The sequence below is a fragment of the Solanum lycopersicum genome, chromosome 1 (assembly GCF_036512215.1).
Source record: "Solanum lycopersicum chromosome 1, SLM_r2.1".
Taxonomy (NCBI): domain Eukaryota; kingdom Viridiplantae; phylum Streptophyta; class Magnoliopsida; order Solanales; family Solanaceae; genus Solanum; species Solanum lycopersicum.
This window is the reverse complement of record NC_090800.1, coordinates 80,702,015-80,722,416: the sequence shown is the minus strand read 5'-3', so window position 1 is coordinate 80,722,416 and position 20,402 is coordinate 80,702,015. Positions and strand designations below refer to the sequence as shown.

Here is a 20,402-nt window from a genome sequence, read left to right as displayed (position 1 = left end):
TTGCAAGTTTGTGAATGTTAGTAATTTGATCAACATTCAAAGTTTTCTATTATGTTTTGACGGTAAGTTGGTAACATGTAATTATAACATACATACTATTGTATATTATTTGATCGACATTTTCTTATTGGGTTAACCTAAACCGAACCGATAACATCAAAAACCGATAAACCAATAAACCGATAAAAAATTTCTTATTGGTTTGTTATTGGGTTAGAATATTTTAAAACCGAAAACCGATAAACCGAACCGATTATATGTAAAACCGAACCGAACCGACCGATGCACACCCCTAGGTGGGGGTGGAGATTTTCTTTTGTTAATATTTTTGTGATTAATAAATAAAGGGAAACTATTTTTCATTTTTTTAAATTAAAAAATTATATTTCATTGCTAGATTGGGTCCATGTGCCAAGTCATAATTTTATTTGTCATTTTTTTAAGTCAAAGCGCGTGAACTACACACAAAATATTTTTAAAAAAAGTTTTCATTTTATGTTCAATAGATACATATTCTTTAATATTAAAGTGTCTAATAGATAATAGTCTTAGTTGAGTGTCTAAGTGAATTATGCGAATAATTTTAAGGGACCGCATATAACTTAAGCCTATATTTTTTATACCAATAATTGTTTAGAATTGGACGTGCATGATGGTCTGACCAATATGCTGCAATTGGCGACCAACTAATCGTGCATTAACAACTTTACGGAACATAACGATATGGTGTTTAATCAGATATTATGAATTTAAATATTTAAAATATAAGAAATTATTTAAAAAGTAATTCTAAAAATAATCTCCTGGTACATTAATCAATATATAGACTATATTAAAAATATTTAACGTATAATCCGACAGAAATCAAATTTCAAAAAACCCAACATTATACACTTGTTATTCTTGTGTTCTTAGAAAACTTATACGTCCTTCTCACGGATTTTATATTACTAATAAATTAACATTATTGTTGAATAATTTAAGTTTATTTCCTTGTAAGAGTTTTGAAACCCAAAATTCTCTTTCTTAATAGGGTGAGAATAAAAATTTTCAAATAGATCACAATAATGTTTATTATCTTTCTTAAATTTCATAAAATTAAATGTATAAGTAATTTCTATATGTAATTTTAATTTATCTTTTTAACTACTCTATCTTAATATACTCGATTACTGATATGTAGATTTTATTAATTAGTTCACTTATAATAAATAATTAAGGGTGAAATAGTAAAATTATCTTTAATTTTTTTTAAAAAAATATCTCATTTATTTTATCCAATCAATTTATTTTTTTTTAGAAAAGCCAAGTACAACCAGAATTTAAAGTGGTCTAGATCTGCACTGATTTATTAACAATTGATTTTGTTTCATAGACTTTACAACTTGATAAAAATTATATTTCGAACATGTGACAATAACAAAAATCATAATTTATAAAAATAAAATTCAAAGTGATTATTTTCAATGTTCAAGAATAATAGTGTATACTACTTTTTTATATTATATTATAGTGGAGTTGTAAAAATTAAATTGAGTTATTTGCTATAATTTTTAAAAACAATATAAATCATATTTATAAAAAGTATATTCAAATTATAAAAAATGAAATATTACGCAACTTGTTTACACTTGATTTATAATGAGTAGTAATTAAGATGAAGTAATTGCTGGACTATCCCAATACAGTGGGCGCTGTAATTACAATTTTACCCTTTCCCCTTCTCAGTTTTCCTTCTTCCCCATCATTTCACTTCTCTTCAACCATGGATTCCACTTTTTCTGCTCGGAATCCATAAACTCGAAAAAAATAAGAAATTTTAAAGAAATAAAAACCAAATTTAATCAAATAAACACACTCAAGAACAAAAAAAAATCAAATCCCTTTGATTCTTAATTTGTACAATTCTTTTTTTTTTTCTTGTGATTTTTTTTTTTGGAGAGATTTTAATATGTATAGATCTGGAACAGTGATGGCTTGGAACGTATTCAGATTCTGTACGGCCCTAAGAGGACTGGGATCAATTATGATCTTGTTGGTCCTAGGCGTTGTCGGTGTTACATATTACGCTGTCGTCTTGACCAGCTATGGTCCCTCCCTCGTCAGTGGCTCTGGAATCTTGGATGCCCTCATCGCGCTTGCCGTACTTGTCTTGTTCCATTGTTTGGTAAATTTCTTGACTTCTATTGTATTGGGGATTCCTTTATTGATCATTGGTCTTCAATGGGTGGAAAGGAATTTTTATGTATGTGGGGTTTGTGAGGAAATTGGAAAGAATGTTCTTTTTGGGTGTTTTATTTGACGAAGTTCTTTGAGAATGGTGCTAAATAGTGTGGATATATTGGGTTAGGATGGGATGTACGAGCATATTCTTGGGATTTTTGTAAAGCAAGGTATTTGAGAATATTAGTTTAATTTATTATTCTTTATGTATCATGCTTACTTGAATTTACATTAATGTGTTTAGCTTGGTCAGAAATTGATTATAGTGTAGGGATAATGTGTGAGATTCACAGAATTCGATATGTTTCACAGAACTCCTAATTTGTCCTGAAAGATAAATATTGAGTAGCGAGATGGAACACGGCCAAATGGAGTGGATGTTTAGTGTTATCGAAGGCTCGGTTTGAGTCACGTGTAAGCACTAAAGCAAGTGCAAAATAAGCTGAGCTCTTCACGCGCTTAGATAACACTTAAGGCACCAAAGCCCCTAAGCGCGTGTCTCATCATGCATGAGCTTTGTCTTGAAGAGGATGACTCTAGACTAATTATTCCATTGAGAACAATTCTTTTCAATTCATTTGTCGATATATATGTTGTTGATACTGAAAGGGTAAGAGGATTTATATAGCTTACCCCAACTAGTTTTAGTTTGAGATTGAGACATACTTGTCCGCAAATTTCATTTTGTAGCTTAGATTGCATTGAAGAATTCTAAGTTTCTTTTTTAGACGGTAAATTTTCTCTACTTCTAGTAGTAGGTATCAATAATCGTGCGCCCAAGAAATGCACCTTCTATGTCAAGTTAGGTCATGTTAAACATTGAGAAGACGATCATAGTTAATGCAAAATGCCAATTATTGAAGAAGCACTTGGGATCGGTCTTTTTACGTCGATGGAGATCGACAATACACTTGCAATACTTGGTCGTCATTCACAGAAAGTATCTCAAAATATGATTTTGATGTTCTCTCGTTAGCATAAAGATGATATTCCTTGCTCGTGATTATATAATCATTTATTCACAAACTTTACTTGGGAAAAGTAGTGTTCATCAACCATCATGGAAAATCTTATTCTCCGCTTAGCAATTCTGTATCTTCTAATTTTGGAATTTATATAAAAGTCAAATGAGGCTATGGATGCATAGTGATCTATACTCTGTAGCTGAAGGAGTTGCTGTTCTTTAATAACTGCAGTTGGTGATGCTTTTGTGGAGTTACTTTTCTGTCGTTTTTACGGATCCTGGTAGTGTACCTCCAAATTGGAAGCCAGACTTGGATGAAGAAAGAAGTGACACTGATCCATTAACCACATCTGAATTTGGGGCTTCACCAGCTGATTCAACAAACCCAAGAGTGCGGTTTTGTAAAAAATGCAACCAGCTGAAACCACCTCGGTGCCATCATTGTTCTGTTTGTGAGTTCTTGTTATGCGCCTTTTGTGACGATTTTTGTATCTTTTTTTTTTCAATTCGAGATTGAGTTGTTTATGTTTCCGTGTTTTAGGTGGAAGATGTGTTCTAAAGATGGACCATCATTGCGTGTGGGTTGTCAATTGTGTTGGAGCGCTAAACTACAAGTATTTCCTTCTTTTTCTGGTAAGCTTCACTATTCTTATAGTTGTTGATAATATTCTACTATCAGCAACCTTAGCAAAATTGATAGGGTACCAGCAAATATGAAACTTCTCTGTGGTTTTTCTGCACTGACTGCCTTTGCTGTTAGCTTTCTATTCTAATATCTATTATCCCTTCTGCTATGCAATTTATTCCTTGTTGCTCTGTTTGCACGCTTTTCCGTATTTCAATGGATATACCACAAAGTTGTAAATGTTTTATTTTCGAGCAACTTCTTAAGTTAAACAGAAGGTAGGAAAGAACTGCGACTGGAAAATCATATTCACCTATTGATCCAACAGTGCACTATTATGAGGAGCTGTGACTTCTTTTATCCAGCTAGTTGTACAAGTGTGGAAAGAACTGGCTATATAGCGAGGAATTATTTTCATATTTCTGTAACCTTGTTCTTTGCCAAATTTTACTTTCCTTTTACATTACCAACTCTGCCTGTGTGAGCTTTGCATAGTTGGCACCAAGACTGGATAAAACAGAGTTGTGTAGGTTGTTGGTAGATTAAAACTAATCAAATCATGATGCAGCCTACCTACTAGTTTGCCATTGATGCTTAATTGATTGACCAATTAACTTGCATTGTGATATTGAGTTAATAGTTTCCATCTTATTTCTGCATGTTATGCCTGTGAAATCCTGTTAGCTGATTGTATTTATCAATTCTCAATGGATATATTTATCCACTATTAATGTTCCATTTGTTGACAATAAATACTTTATTGACCCTTCTTCCCAAATTAATTATGTCTTCCTTTATGCAGTTCTACACGTTCCTTGAGACTACTCTTGTGACTCTAGCATTACTGCCACAGTTTATTGCATTCTTCAGTGATGGGGAGATACCTGGGACTCCGGGCACTCTTGCTACCACGTTCCTTGCATTTGGTAAGGTGTAGAAACCCTGCTTCCCAAACTTTGCCTCCTGTGATTTCTCTTACATAGGCATGCGATTTCCTATTTATTTACACAATTCTTGTGAATCGCAGTCTTCAATCTTGCTTTTGCTCTGAGTGTATTGGGATTTCTGATCATGCACATATCATTGGTGGCTGGTAATACCACAACCATTGAGGTATCACACCTTTCTGACTTTTGGGTTGAAAGTTTAATGGTGAACTGCTATCTCTTATTGTAAAGGGAAACTATTGCTAAAAATTGGTGTTTCTCCGTGTCTTGGGTTTAGTCGTTAAGGAAAGTTTGTTTGCTAGATCAATTGGCTAAGTATGTTTATTTTGGCTCGTTTTGATTGACCACCTCATAAAAGTCGTTTTCTTGCAAAATCATGGAGGTCATACTCTTCATACTTTATCCACCCCACGAAAGAAACAAACAAACAAAATTGAAGTAGAGTGATTCCTCGTCCATTTTGCTTTTCCCCACATTCTTTTTTTTTTTTTCAAAACTCAAATCTACGAAGAGCCTTCATTTACCCGGAGGATCCTTTGGTGTCTTCCCAAGGGATAAAATGATCCATAACTCTTCTTCAGCCAGACTTGGGCAGGATAGTTGAGGAAAATACAAAGTTGGTTATCCTTTTAATAGGCTTCTTATCTATATTTGGACTGTATTCTTTTTTATCGCTATGCATTACTAGAGTCCGCCTCCTTGCATAGAACCATCTGCTGCCGATGCCACTTAAAATCTGACTTTGGCCCTTCAAACTCCATTCTGAAATGGTGGAAAATACATTTGCCATGGCTGTTGCACCAAACTATATGGTTTACCTGAAGAAACCACATCTTTACATCTTCTAATGATAAGCCTTCCTCCAATTAGATGCTTGAAGCTCAACCTCATATTTTTGGATTCTAGGTTATCATGAACCAAACTGCTACTTTGGGGCCACTGATTGTGCTTACCTTGGTATTTGAACTTGAAGTTTCAGTAGTTAATTGTCCCCTTTACTGACAGATTCTGAGTATTCTTTGCCGCATTAAAACACTTCTTATACTTGCAGGCGTATGAGAAGAAGACAACTCCAAAATGGCGTTATGATCTTGGTCGAAAGAGGAATTTTGAACAGGTTAGTTGAGTTTGAAAAGATTGAGATTGTCAATTGTCTGCTTTTACCATGGTTGCTCTCAGTTGCACGGTAAAAATTGATGCATCTTATGTAGCATTATGATCTAAATTATAGATTAAAAACTCGTGTGAAGATACAATATCAAGGGAGGTAATCTCTTCTTTTAAGAATAAAATAAAATTGGTAATGTTGCTAGTGAGGTGATCTATTTTACCAGGTGCTCTCCATATTCTCCATTTTTTGGGGTCTGTATGTTTGAGACTGGGTCGACTACTTCCAATTGCGCATGACAATTATGTTTAATCTAACATATACTTGTAGAGAACCGAACTTAAAGCTTCACCGTAGCAATAAAGGGAAAAAGAGGAATACTTCTCTATATAGGGCTAGGAAGCAGTTTAACACCAATTCAGTTGTTACTCAGAACTTGTATATCTACTCATGCTTACCACCTGTGCTTGAATCAATTTCTGAAAAGTGAGGACATCATATAAAGAAGTGGTACATTGATGTAATCTCCTTGATGCCTTTCTAATACAACATCTTACTTCATTAAAAAAAAAGAAGTGGTACATCGATGTTTGCTTGTACTTGTAATATAGAAAAGTTTGGAGCAAAAGTTGATTCTACCTTCTTAACCTGCTTGTTGTATCTCAATTGTCTTTGTTTTATAGTATTATATCACATTAGTTTTAGAGTCCATGATATGCCTCAGCATATGGGGAACCAACCTGGTCAAAACAACGGTACTTCTATTTATCTTGTTTTGCTTTTATTAAAGATCAGGGATATGGAGAACCTAATCAAGGAGACAAGATATGCATGAAACCTCAGTACCAAAATACTTGAAAGAGAGTTTGCAAGTGGTGGTGTCTGAATCTGACTAATCTAACCTTTAACCCAAAGTATTTCTGTTGACCATCACCTTCACATACCTTTAGTTGTTTGAATCACTCAGGTGAACTTAGTTAGCCTGCCTGACACTTTCCAGACACTTGGTATTGGTCCTTGATACACTCTCCTTTAAAGATCCACAGGATCAGTTTGATGAATCCCTTCTTCATTAATATGGAGCCTATAAAGAATGCATTAGGGGCCTTTGAGTATTCAAACGTTTGTCTTGAAAGGAGGCCACAGGAAAACAAGTGACTGTTAGGGAAGACCAAATCCCTAGCTTTTCCCGCTAGGCTGTATGCCTGTTTTTTTTCTGACTCCTCAGATTCATGTACAGTTGTTTGATGTCTTTTAGCTAGAGTTCTTTATTGAGTATCTACATCCATCTCTAAGGTTGTAACTTTATGCATCAGGTTTTTGGCCTGGACAAGCAGCACTGGTTTATCCCCTCTTACTCGGAAGAAGATCTAAGAAGGATGCCTGCTCTTCATGGTCTTGAATACCCATCCAAGCCCGAACTCGAATCCCAAGAATTTTAGGTGTCATCAAGTACATTACCAAGCTGAGTATGTTTTTTTGTAACAATCATAGAGTAGTAGTACCTACTGATGCCCATCCCGCGATTGCATCTGCTGGCGTTGTGCAGACACTACATAAAGGATATAGCCAATTGATGTATTGATAATGGGTTCTGTAAGATAGAAGTTTTTCTTATGTCTCAAGTCTGACAACAGGTTTTCTTGTAAGATCATCACAACTGTTTGATTAGAAATGTAGATTTTAATATTTGATTTCAGAGTTAAAATGTAATTTCATTGTTCGTAATTGTGGAAAGTGGTTCCAATCTCTTGGAATTGTCTTAAAATTGCATCACCCAGTATTGTCACTCTTATCTACGTTGCATACAAGGATGTGTATATTTTTACTTAATAAAGTTAAAGATACACAAATGATATTTCCACTCATAAAATTTATTTAACCAGAATGAATTGGCATAAAGTTTTTTTTTATTTTACAGCCTGCCAAAATCATTGATAAATATTCCGTTAATTAATAATGTTTTTTTTTTTTAACAATTTTCATTTTCATTTTAATAGAGAGAACTGGAAGGTTCTGACGTGAAAAAGGGAAGAATCTAGGCCTCCAACACGTGTGTCTCTCACACCAGCTCCTTTTCAAATACAATTTTTTTTAAAGCAATTTTGAATTTCTAGACTCTGCTGTTTGTGAGAATATGCAGAGAGGAAGAGGGGACAATTTCAACAGTCCATTTGGAGGGATAATGTCAAGTATATTTGGATTTGGAGGAAGAGACCCATTCGATGATCCATTCTTCTCTCGCCCTTTTCCAAACTTGTCTCGGACCTCCATCTTACATCCAACAACTCCTCATGATGATGAATCTAATAGGCCAGTCATTCAAGAGATTGATACGGAGGATGATGATGAAGATGCACCGCTAGAACCAGATGAGGAGAGCGGGGACGTGAATGGCTGTAACAAGGAAAGAGATAGGGCTTATGCTAACAGAAATCCACTTGTTGAACATCCTGAAGACCTAACGGATGGTAACTTTTGCTTCTAATTTTTTGTATCCTCAACTAGATTCAATAAAATAGATTACGCTACACTGTGTGTCCTTGACGAATTTGATCTCCTCACTGTTGATAATGGTATAGCTAGTTCTAGAAACAAGTTCAAGCGTTTTTTTATGGTGTCTCTCCATAGTAGAATTCATGCTGGTTATCATCATTAATCCGACTTATGCTGCAGACCATAGCAAGAGCAGCAAGATCATAAGCAAAGATGTGACTCGTGGAATGGAAGACATGAAATTGGAAGGAACACAGTCTAAGCCTCAGAGCATGAGCTATAGAAGAGTTACATATGGTGGAATAAACGGGACATATTACACTGCCACGACCACACGGAGAGCTGGAAATGATGGAGTATGTTCTCTTTTATTAGTATCCTGGGTTGATATTCTTGTTCTTACTGGTTCTAACAGTGTATTGTTATCAAACAGAGGGTGTTAGAGGAGAGCAAGCAAGCAGATAGCACAACGGGTCAAGCAACACATAGAATTTCCAGAGGAATTCAGGATAAGGTATAATGTATGTTTTCATTAGTCTTAGATATTAGGCAGTGTTCTTAAAATATTTGAAGAACCTATGTTGCTAAGAACGCATATAATCATTAGTTTACTTATTTAAGGAAGAGTTGATGGTGATTTAGTTAGATGCTCCTTATGATTAATGCTATCAAATGATTTTCATAGTAGGTAGACAAAAACCTTTTAATGGCAGAATAAAATGAACAGGAGAGTATATGTGGTTTCGAGGATTAAAAGAGTTGGCAACTAACTATTGAGCTCTAGATTGCCATGTGCATCTTAGTGGATTCTAATTCTTGTGTTTTTTGCGCCAGAGAGATGCTAATAATTCTGTTACTGTATTGATACACAAGCAGAGAACATTAATTGGTCAGATTTTTCTCAAATGAATCTTTTCCTAGGCTGGCACCACTTTGTCCGTGGTAGCAGTTATGTGAAATTCTATAACATAGTTTCCATGTGTATTATATTGGGGGTATTTGAAGTTTTGCCCTAACAGAGACCTTATTTTGATAGATACAAAGATGTTTCTTATTGAAATTTTTCTGTCATTCCTAGGGGCACTCGTTGACAAGGAAACTTGCCTCAGATGGTAAGGTGGATACAATGCAGACTTTGCATAATCTAGAAGAAGGTAGCATCTTCAAATAAGATTGCTTAGATGTCCAGTATTTGTTTTCCATTGGACTGCAGATTTTTCATCTTGTATTGTTTGTTTCTTTATTGTGCAGATGAATTAGCTGGCTTTGAACAGACATGGAATGGCAATGCTAATAACGAAATCCCTGGATGGAATAGTGGATTTGATTTCCACGCAAATGCAGGTTAGTAAGCAAAAGGATATGCCTTTCTCTACTCATGTTAAATAGGACTACGTACATCAACAGATTGCATTTGCACAGATCTGATTGATTTCTGCAGTCTTCTCAGTTTATTTTATTGCATTCCTACCACCAGACTTAAGCTGAGCTGGCTTCGAGACTGGCGGGTCTTGTAGTATGGATGTGGGTTAATTTAAACACAAATCTTTTTAATTGCTTAAAATACTATACTATGAACCTATAGAGAACTCAAACTAGGTGATAGATTCATTGGTTAGATCACGAGTCGTGAACCCATAGAATTAAAATCCTGTATTTTCCTCCTCTTTATAAGGAAGAGTGTTTAATCAAACTTCGTAGTGACATACAAATGTAACAAGCAACGGCAACAAACACTCTGAAGAATTACTTGGACACAATTTGGTCACCTTTCGTCAACATTTGGTACAGATGAGGAGAGCTGCTTCTAAATTTGTTGCATAATTTACTGCACCCTAAAGTTGCTAATCTGTTGAATATCAATTCTTTAAGAACCTGGCACAGAAAATATCTGTTTGAAATCTTCTGTTAATGGGTTATTAGTTACGATGATAGAACTGTTTACCCCCAAGTCGACAAAAATCTAAAATGAGCTTGGACCAGCCAATGTCCTGTAGGTTTTTGTTACCAATTCAGATATTTAGGCATGATGTGTCTTCTTATATTGAAGGGAACTAAAGCTTCAATGATCCTCATAATAGTATACTATCTCGGTTATGCAGGAACAAGCAGTAATTGGCTGACGAACTGGGAAGCTGGATTCCGAGATCCATTTAGTGGTGCGAGACCAAGTGACAACAGTGCTCAGAGTGCTCAGCGAAGGACGCAAAGTGGAAGACCAAAGAAGGTTGTTCGGATTAATATAGAGTGAATGTACGCGTTCACCGGATTGATATCGAGCTATGGAATGGTGAATTTCCTAGGTAGAAGACTACTATATTTGATGGTTTAGGGTCTTGGTGAGAGGTAATAAAAGCAGTTGTAGGTCTATAAAGAAGGGATTGTTGTATCTGGGTTCGGTTGTAATATTAATGCTTTATCCAGAGCTGTATTTGTATTTGTTCGACTTTACATCATACAATTGATTAAATAGTACTCTTTCAAGCTATATAGAAGAAAAAAACAAGTATATTTAGTGAAAGTATCCGTTATGGGATGTCAAAAGAACAAGAGTAAAGGGTCGAAAACATAATTTAAGAGTATTTCAATTTTGTGAGTTTTATAGTTAACTACTAGGTGTGAGTTTTTTTATCTCAAATATTTATTGGAACATATTTGAATGGTAAGTTGTTACTTCTCTTATCATTTAGGTAGGAAAAGTGACATCTTATCATTTAGGTAGGAAAAGTGAACAACTAAGTAATAGTTGAGGTATGTTCCAATGAACATGTAGGAAATTTACACATTACATAGTTCAGTATGAAATATAAAAAATTGGGACTTTTACAAAGCAACAGTACTTTAAACCTCCAAAAGAGTTTGGTGTAACTAGAAACCAATACAAAATAAATAGTTCTACGAAATAATAAAATAATTTATGGGGCCCAGTGTTGGTCAAAATATTTGGCAAAATGCATATTCGAGAAGCTTCACTCATAATCCCATATTGGCACAATGCAAATTCTAGAAGCTTCACTAATAATCACTATGGGGACCATATATTATACACTTAGCACTACCTTTGCCTTTAACCTGTTTCACACACTAGGAAGCAGAAGCAAGCAAGTAGCAGAAGCTCTCAAAAGGTGAATTCTTTCAACTGATTTTTCCAATTCTGAATCTTGAAATTTACTTAGGATTGTGGCAATGAAGTTTCTAAATTTTTTATTCAAGAAGTGAAAAGGTAGCTACTTTTTTTTTATGGGGTTTGTTCACACTGATCATCTTCTTGGAACAGCGAACGATGTCAAAGCTATTTGGAGGAAAAAACCCTTTTGATGATCCATTTTTCACTGAACCATTTGGTGGTTGGTTTGGTTGGAACGACCCGTTTGATGTACAGCAAGATTCTCGGAAGCAAATCACCATTGAAGAGTTAAATCCTGAAGGTGATGGTGGTCAGGCTCAGGAAAATTCTGAACCAACAAAAGACTTGGTTGTTAAGAACAAGAAACCTAGTAAAAAATCCAATGGTTAGTGCTCTTATTTTAACGTGGGGGTTGTATGTATGGTTGGTTCTGCGACATAATTAATCCCAGCATAAAATTACCCCGTATAAAATGATATAGTGGTTTGTTGGCTGAGTGTTTCGTTGTAACATTAAGTTACGAAAGAATTTATGTATTGCTAATACTCGAATAATTTGACATTGCGTTACTGATATTTGCATTACTAATATCCGCGTTTAACTAATTCTTATATTATTAATACTTGTATAACTCGAACCACCAACCAAAAGACTCCTTAGTGTTAAGCTTAGCTGATTATTCTTCAAGTTTAGGGTCTATGGAATGTCTGTGATATTACTTTACAGGGAGCCAGAGTTTCAGCTACCGCAGAGTTTCTTATGGTGGTTTAAATGGAATGTACTATATTTGCTCCGAAGGCAAAATGATTGGTCCTGATGGGGTGAGTAGTTTTTACTGAGATCGGATCAGTAGCTACTCTTACTTCTTCCATGATTATTAGTTTATTACATTGTTTCAAACACAGATTGTTATGTTTTTGTTTTTCTGCGTAGGTGGTTCTAGCAGAAATGAAAGAAGAGGACAAGACTATTGGGGAGTCCCTGCACACAATCTCCAAAGGGATTCACAACAAGGTATTTCTCTTCTTAATAAATGTATAGTTAAGGAGCACAATTCATTGGTCTTCTTCAACTTTTTAGGTTATTTCAGATGTAAATTCTTTCGAGATTGAAATTCTTCGTTTAGGTGTTTGTCAGGTTATCGGATTCTACAAAGTGCCTCGTTTGTTATCAATCGGAAGTTATAAAAATTGATCAAAGAGTGCTTCCTGATTATATTCATCAATTCATGAGCTTTATGCAGGGCCATTCTGTCACAACAAAGCATAGTTCAGATGGGCGAGAGGACACACTGCAGACTTTGCACAATCTCAATGAAGGTATTTATATCTCAATAGCATGATAGATGACATGCCTAATGCGTTACAGGAGATCTAACATAATAGTATTTGGTTTACATTTAGACGAGCTTGGCGACTTTGAACAAAATTGGAAAGCTAATGCTGATAAGTATTTGCCTGGATGGGATAAGAATTTCAGCTTGCTGGAGAATCAAGGTAGGTTGTTTGATTTATATCTCTCGAGTTTGTGTCATTCATATCCAGACATCATACATAAATACAAGGCCAAGATATTTTAAAATTTTGCTGCTTCTGTCCCGTGAACATGATTTTCCAGTTAACCTAATTGTTCAGCATTTCACAAGATAAATGCAGAACGGTGTTGCAGCCAATGGACGCTCTAGTTAGCTATAATCATATTTCTTTAAAGCAGGCAGTTCATTTTGCTAGAACAGTTTGGCAGAAGCAATTAACTTCTGTATTAAAAAAAGGCGATTTAGGGCCTGTTTAGGATGGGGTACATTTTAGAGAATGAACAGAAATGGGTATTCTGATTAAGTCCATATGAATTCGTTGTGTCTGAGTAAATATTGGCCAATCTGTTTGGTAATAGATCACTGCTTATGAGGCAGAAGAAACAAATAGGTGGTAGTACTACTTCGGAACTGTGATAGTGTAAATTGACAGCAATGTATTTACCGTAAAAATGTGAATGAACACTGCTCAGGAGCAGAAGAAGACAAGTGGGTGAAATAATACGAGTCCTCGAGCAGCTTAGCTATATAAGCTGATCCTTACTCCATCTAAAGGATCAAAGCCACTTTAGATCAGTGTGCAGCACAAATATCTCTAGCCTAAAATTCGACCACATGCCTAAGGTTAAAGCTTTGCATTTTCATGTCTCAAACAGCTAATATGTTATTTTATTTGAGAATCTTCTCTAGTTTCTTGTGTGTTTAGACATATGAAGATTTACTGCATCTTTTTCATATGCTTGTCAGTGTCTTCATGAAGATTAGCTATCAAGAAGAAGAAGTAATGCTAACATGCTTCTCCTTGCATTGCATTGGTTCTCCGCTTTATTTACCATAGACTCTCTCCTTTTTTTTAATTTAAGCCATCACCATCACAGCTTAAAGCTATTGGCTGTGGGAGGTTTGTCTTGACCCCTACCATGTCTATAATTTCCAAGATAAGTCATACAAAAACAGAGGGGGGCATGTACTAACCTCTGGCAAAAATAGAAAGTGAAAATTAGGACATCAAAGAAGGGAAGGCAACAAATTTATAACCTTCTATTCAATAAGCAAAATATAAGATTCAACTAACAAGAAAGTTGCATTTGTCATATCTTCTTCTTATACAAGTTAGTTGCCATCTATCTAGTTGAAAGAGTCCCTTCGCTTCTTTCGGGAGCTATTGAAGGTATCATTTCCACTTGATGAAGCTAATTTGGCTAGGAAGTCAGCCACCTGGTTGGCTTCTCTATAGCAATGTGAGATGCTCACTTCTACCCCTTCCATAGGCATTTGACAGTTCATTTGATAATGTTTTTCAGCTTCACATTGTTGGTGTCTTTTTCTTCGAGCATATTTGTAACCACCATTGAGTCCAACTCCAGATCGTATACAGCTCGATTACACCATTCCGTTGCATAGAGTGCTACTATTGCTTTTACCTGATTGTTGCTTTTACATTTGAGTTAGGACTGAGAAAGCCATAATGAGATGACCAGTGTCATCTCTGAGAACCCCTCCAATGCCAGCCTGGAAATACTTTCTTGCATATAGCTTCCATCTGTGTTGAACTTGATTCTTCCGGTCACAGGCTTGGTCCAAACAACTTGCCTCCATCTTACAATAGGTCTGTACCTTTTACCATAGACTTCCATTTAAAGAAAATGAGCAAATTATAGCTGCTTCAGATTAGAAACACTAAACCAGCTATACGAGTTGATGATAAGTCTAAACTTTCCCTGCATAAATGCACCTATTCAAAACAAAAAAAGTGTATTTTTTACTGATAACAGAACTATCTAGCCACTCGAGTTCAGCAAGAAGACCATATTTGACGTGAAGCTTCTACATTAAAAAACAAGACCAACTTCGTGACTGAACTATGACTACTAAGGCCATGAATACGTATCTTTTCCTGATTAATGTGCAGCATCGCTTCAATGACAAATGTAACATCTCCCAATGCAGTTACCGTCGATTATATGAGCTCCCCTATTCACTATAGTCCAGATTTTGTTTGAGTATTATGCTTATGCTGTATAATTTCTGACCCAGAAGTCAATAATATATGTTATAATCTATTCAACTAATTAGACACAAGAATGCTACTGTTGACGGAAGGAGCTAAATCTCTTGTGTAACCAGACTGCACTGATATGTTGCAAGAGTAATTTGACAGTGTATTCAACATGTGTAGGGTCCATTAGCAGCTTGTGGGATGAGTTTGCAAATTGGAGGGGTTTGGGTGGTTATGAAAGTCCAGCTCTGGAGTACTACGGAAATGCAGGACCGGTGGCGCAAGTCAGTGAATCAGGGGAAGATTCTTCTAGGAGAGCCACAAGAAGAGTCCCAGTGGAGTAGAGGGAGGCTTCCTTTGATGATGAAATTAGTGGTACTACTTATATCCTACCTGTATAGCCTACTTGCATGTTTTGACCTGTTTTATTATCAGAGTTTAGTGTCTGTTGTCGGTTCGCATTGAGCATGATTCAGTAAGACTGTTAAACTGGATTTGATCAAGAAGAGAAATGTACTGTGTGAGTGATCTACATATCTATTCTAATTATCAACGAATTCTGCGAATTTTAGGGATTCTTTTGGCGTTGTTTTCATTTTTCCTGATACTTACTAGTAGAAATTTATTACATTAATTGTTAAGTAAATATAAAAGATAATATGTGTAAACATGGACACCAAACACAAAGGCTAAGTTCGATTAATTACATAGAAAAATGCAAAACCAGCTGAGAACTAATTAGAAAGAATTAAAGAGGGGTGGCTCTGCTTATCGATGTGTTTGTGTATATTTAGAAGATTTAAATCAGCCAAAGATAAAATAATATAAATATAAAATTATATCATTCATTGAATTTGTGATTGCTTTTTGACAAATGATAATGAAGTGGCTGAACCTTGCCACTTTCCATATTCATTGGATAATAAATACAGCTATCTCATAGCAATAATGATACTATTTTATAGCGTGATTCTATTCTTGTACTTAATGTAGATTATATATATTTAGTGTATCATATAAAATGGTACTTTAAGCTTAGACAATACGTAATTAGTCAAAGCAGAATATTATGAATTGCAGTCTTCACCTAATTACAAAATTCAACGAGAATTAATTTAGTATAAATTAATATCAATCAAATAGAACTTAATACGGAAAAATAATATAAAAGACGAACTGTTTTTTCAAATTTTGAATGTTCAAACAAGCGGTTAGTAAAGTTTGGGGAAACCAGGTTTTGGTCAAAGATTCCAAAAGTGATTTTAGAAGTTTAGATTAGGAATTCAATTATAATTTATCTTTTGGTGTAATAGTTAAGTTGTATTGTGAATATAAATTAATCGAGTCAGATAATTTTGAATATTGGATTGTGAAGAAAAAAAAAAGAATGACAGGATCCAAGCAGGTAGGGTTGTGCATACAATAACGTAGACATTTGATTAACTTGTCTGAGAAAAATTAGTAGAAAATTAAAATATGAGGATTGTTTTTCCCTTAGGTTGCAGCAAAATATAGTATGATTCACTTGGAACAAATTACATAACATTACAGCTAAAACTACACGTGAGAGTACGTACCTCGAGAATTTTAGTTTTGAGTTGTCCGTTGAGAAATAATCAATTGATTATCATACTTCCAAAATTTAGTTTTAAGTGAATGAAAGTTGTAATTTATAGCAGTAAAATTTCTTCTGTTATTATCATGCAGAAAGTTGATATTAAAGAATTATTAAGAGTCATTTCTTTAAACAAAAAGACTATATTAGAAAATGGATTAAATTTATCCACACTGCGTGTTTACATCAAACTAACTGTCATGTGTTTATATTAATAGTTTATTTTATTTAATCGTAATTAATTTATATGTGTTTAATTCATCAAATCATGTATTGCATTGACTTAGTGTGAACATCTAATGCGGATAAATTTCTCCTTTAAAAATAAACACTGAAATTCTAGAACATTTCTGCATTAGGTTCCCACAGAGTTGAGAACTTTGGTTAATCAATTATCAATTATAAATATATAGAATCATAGATCATGCCTCCCTATAAGTAAATAGCAGAGGTTTTAGTCAAAACAAAAGTGTATGTAGACCAATTTCAAGTTGCTTGTCAGAAGAAAATTATAGAAAGATCCTTTATACTTAGTAAAGAATTCTAAAACAAAATATCTACCAAATCTGAGTAAAAAGGATAGATGTTTGAATTAATTAGGGTTACGTAAATAGCTAATTAAATAATATACTATGACTATATTTATGTATGCGTGTGTGACTTTGAAAATAGCCACATAATATCGTATGTTTTTATTATAATCGTATTCACACTTGAAAATTGGAGCATTTTGCGTTAGGCATATACTGTGTAGTCACTACTCATGTCATTTAAAAGTTCATGATTCTAGATGTCAATAACATTGGAATTAAAATTATATGTGGATTCACTTGACTTGTATCGTAATTGATACAAAAAATTTAAAAGTATTTTTTTGATCTACCTAAATTGTTGAGTTATCCTTCGCGGTTTTGTCCTCTTATACATATATATTTTTGGATATTTTTCATCTTTTGAATTAGTTTTTGTGGCTGAATCGTGTCTAGTCTAGTGTTCATTTTTTTAACAGGGCTCAGTCAATTCCTGTTTCATCCAATTTAAAATTTATCTACGTTTAAATTGACAGATTTGCATATGTTGAATTAGATGATATTGAATTATCCCGTATCAATGAATGCGAGCAAGGCAAATTTGTCTCATATTTAACAATTCTCATCTCTTTAAACTATTTTTTGAAATTGCTTAAGCTTGTTTCAATCTTATCTATTGAATAAATATATATTCATTAAAATCGACGAAATGCATCAAGCTAGCTGGGATACTACCATCATTTTAAAAAATATAGTAGTTTTGGAGAGTTCATGTGTGCCCAATTGTCCATTCTTATTTATTATTAAAAAAAATTAATAAATCGATATCCATCATAAATTAGCCCTAGCCAAATTAAAGTATTGTCATATATTTTAGTTAAAAAGGAAAAGGTAATAGAATACGTAATAGATTAAAAGTTTTGTATGTGTCATTTAATTAGGAGAACTGAGAAGTACGTAATTGTGGATTAAGAGCACTTATTACTTATTAGTGCTGCATTACCTACTTGGTTGAAGTCTAAACCAACCTAATTCATTTAAAAAAGAATTATCTATATAAATACTTTAGTAATTTAGCTAGGTGTTATCTACTCCAAATATATATCTTTCTTTATTGCCATGCAATAGAAAATCAAAATTAGAAGAAAGAGACTTTCCGTTTTCAGAGACTAATTTTTTTCAATAAGAAAAAGACCACAATTTTAATTTGATCTAATGAAAGCATGCATGAGAAAAAGAACAAATAGAAGTTCTAATATTTTTTTCTTAAAAAAAGAGTTGAGCTGAATCATGTGACTTGACCTAACCAAAAAATATTATAAAATCAATTTTCTTCAAACGTAACCTTTCGTCGTCCTAATAACTACATATCGAATGGGTTAACCATAACTCATATGGGATTATATCTTTTAGAAAAAATAATAAAAATTTAGATTAAATTTTTTTCATTTCCGTCTATGTGAGCCATTTGTTTACAAGTAGGGGCATATATGAGTCACTTTCATAACAAGGGGTATATCAGCTCTAAATGACAAAGTTGAGGGTATATCAGATCCTTTTCCCTTTTTTTAATATGTACGAGAGGTAAAAGTAATATTTTATTTTTAATATAATGAATTAATAAAAATGAACGCTTAAAATACACTGCTAAGTAACACACTATTTTAGAAAGTACTAGTTTAGTCAATAAATTTGAAATCTTGATTCAATAATTTAATGGCAGAATCTTCTCATAAATACCTTCCTCAGTTGTTCCTACGCAATTATTATTCTAACTTAACCTAAAAAAAATATTTTATTAAGAATCGATGGAACACAATTAATTAATCTTGTCTCCTTGACTATAAATTGAGATCAAGCTCTTCCTATAAATTTTGTTTAAACAATCCAAAAAAACATAATTGTGAAGAATGGATTGCTGGTCTACTGAAAATGCTACCAATGCTTTTCTCACAACTCTCAAAATGGTAAGTATCATTTGTTACTTATTATAATATAGCTCAATTCGATACACGTTTGAATTGAATATATGAATCCTTACTGTCCATGTTGTTTGTACAATTTGTATATATCTTCAAAAGTTATATACTAAAAAAAATATATGTTTTGAATTTATGGAAAATATAGGGTGAAAGAGGAAAAGCACCTGATGTAACGGAGTTTATATCAGCTATGGCGGGTGGAAATAATTCACAACTCATGGTAATGGCATGTACCGGCCACCCTGGATCCGCGCTACTAGGGTTAGTAGCAGCGGCTCATCAAACGGGTGGCCGGGTAGTGTGTATATTACGTAGCGACGAAGAAATGCATGCAATAAAAGAAACATTAATATTGGAAGACTATGCAAAAATTGTTGAATTTGTGATTGGTGATGATGTTAAAACATTATTGGCTAGTAACTATGAAGGAGCTGATTTTGTACTAATTGATTGCAAATTGGAGGATTTTCAACAAGTGTTTGAAGCAGCACAACAAGGTGTTAGTGTTAAAAGTGCATTTATTGTAGGGTACAATGCCCTACATGAAAGACATAAGTTAAGTTTTGATCACAAAGGTTATTTTCTACCAATTGGAGAAGGGTTATTAGTTAGTAAAATTAGGGTTTTAGAAGGTAAAAATAGTGGTGTTGGAAGGAGGAGTCATTGGGTTGTTGAAGTTGATGAATGCACTGGGGAGCAACATCTTTACAGGGTCAGCACTTCTCCAAATACAAATTAAAAGTACTATAATATGATGTTCGAGTCAGTTGATTTTGTTCACGCTTCGATTATCTCGCAAGATATTTTTGCATTATTGCATTAGGCGGAATTTATATGTACCTTGTACGTCTCACTTCGTTGACCGCTTGCTTTTGTTGTAAATATACATCCAATTTTCAATTTTCAGAGTAGTCTAGACTTTGTAAATAAGAAGGTAAATTGATAATTATAGTGTCTATAGTTGTTTGCTAGTACGTAGCTTTTTGCTTTTCTTTTTTTTTCCTCAAAAATACTTTTAAGTTGTTTTAATTAGCATTTCCTTTTAATTTGTTTATTTCTAAAATTAGCTAAAAAAATTTACGAAAAGTTGTGACTTTTATGAAAGATTGTGACATTTTTGAAAGATTGTAATTTTTTCAAAGATTTGTGAGACACAATAAACATTTGTTCACACTACTCTTTGTTGTCTATGAATAGAGAAATTTTCTCTCATTTTAAAACAAAGAATTATATGAACTACTTCTCTTTCTTC

At 33.9% G+C, this 20,402-nt stretch overlaps 3 protein-coding genes and 1 long non-coding RNA gene across 5 annotated transcripts; all 4 read left to right on the top strand.

The window, feature by feature from the left end:
* The first annotated feature begins 1,622 nt into the window (after positions 1 to 1,622).
* On the top strand, positions 1,623 to 7,575 carry LOC101255250 (probable protein S-acyltransferase 14). Its single transcript, XM_010327407.4, has 7 exons — positions 1,623 to 2,167; positions 3,420 to 3,639; positions 3,729 to 3,820; positions 4,615 to 4,738; positions 4,840 to 4,925; positions 5,811 to 5,876; positions 7,184 to 7,575. Exons 1-7 carry the CDS (start codon positions 1,952 to 1,954, stop codon positions 7,307 to 7,309), a joined length of 930 nt encoding a protein of 309 aa, XP_010325709.1. The 5' UTR covers positions 1,623 to 1,951; the 3' UTR covers positions 7,310 to 7,575.
* Positions 7,576 to 7,771: 196 nt separating this feature from the next.
* Positions 7,772 to 10,884, top strand: LOC101251620 (uncharacterized). Of its 2 annotated transcripts, XM_069287355.1 has the most exons (7): positions 7,772 to 7,920; positions 8,011 to 8,338; positions 8,544 to 8,719; positions 8,797 to 8,877; positions 9,442 to 9,517; positions 9,615 to 9,707; positions 10,466 to 10,884. In XM_069287355.1, the coding sequence occupies exons 2-7, from the start codon at positions 8,053 to 8,055 to the stop codon at positions 10,612 to 10,614; spliced, it is 861 nt and encodes a 286-aa protein (XP_069143456.1). In that variant the 5' UTR covers positions 7,772 to 7,920; positions 8,011 to 8,052; the 3' UTR covers positions 10,615 to 10,884. The 2 variants fall into 2 exon arrangements, with proteins under 2 accessions (XP_069143456.1, XP_025887504.1); XM_026031719.2 differs by lacking the exon at positions 7,772 to 7,920 and having other exon boundaries at positions 7,931 to 8,338.
* Positions 10,885 to 11,348: 464 nt separating this feature from the next.
* Positions 11,349 to 15,598, top strand: LOC101251327 (uncharacterized). The gene is made up of 7 exons (XM_010327402.4): positions 11,349 to 11,488; positions 11,641 to 11,875; positions 12,217 to 12,311; positions 12,424 to 12,504; positions 12,734 to 12,809; positions 12,894 to 12,986; positions 15,204 to 15,598. The coding sequence occupies exons 2-7, from the start codon at positions 11,647 to 11,649 to the stop codon at positions 15,365 to 15,367; spliced, it is 738 nt and encodes a 245-aa protein (XP_010325704.1). The 5' UTR covers positions 11,349 to 11,488; positions 11,641 to 11,646; the 3' UTR covers positions 15,368 to 15,598.
* A 3,393-nt stretch (positions 15,599 to 18,991) lies between these two features.
* Positions 18,992 to 20,050, top strand: LOC104649008 (uncharacterized). The gene is made up of 2 exons (XR_011210864.1): positions 18,992 to 19,135; positions 19,296 to 20,050. It is a non-coding gene; the product is annotated as an uncharacterized lncRNA (long non-coding RNA).
* Positions 20,051 to 20,402: the final 352 nt, after the last annotated feature.

Coding starts and splice junctions, on each gene's coding strand:
- LOC101255250 (XM_010327407.4), top strand. CDS start 1,952: ATGTATAGATCTGGAACAGTGATGGCTTGGAACGTATTCAGATTCTGT. Junction 3,821..4,614: donor AGTATTTCCTTCTTTTTCTG/GTAAGCTTCACT, acceptor TCCTTTATGCAG/TTCTACACGTTCCTTGAGAC. Junction 5,877..7,183: donor GAAAGAGGAATTTTGAACAG/GTTAGTTGAGTT, acceptor TTTATGCATCAG/GTTTTTGGCCTGGACAAGCA.
- LOC101251327 (XM_010327402.4), top strand. CDS start 11,647: ATGTCAAAGCTATTTGGAGGAAAAAACCCTTTTGATGATCCATTTTTC. Junction 12,312..12,423: donor AAATGATTGGTCCTGATGGG/GTGAGTAGTTTT, acceptor TTTTCTGCGTAG/GTGGTTCTAGCAGAAATGAA. Junction 12,505..12,733: donor CCAAAGGGATTCACAACAAG/GTATTTCTCTTC, acceptor AGCTTTATGCAG/GGCCATTCTGTCACAACAAA.
- LOC101251620 (XM_026031719.2), top strand. CDS start 8,005: ATGCAGAGAGGAAGAGGGGACAATTTCAACAGTCCATTTGGAGGGATA. Junction 8,339..8,543: donor TCCTGAAGACCTAACGGATG/GTAACTTTTGCT, acceptor CTTATGCTGCAG/ACCATAGCAAGAGCAGCAAG. Junction 8,720..8,796: donor GGAGAGCTGGAAATGATGGA/GTATGTTCTCTT, acceptor GTTATCAAACAG/AGGGTGTTAGAGGAGAGCAA.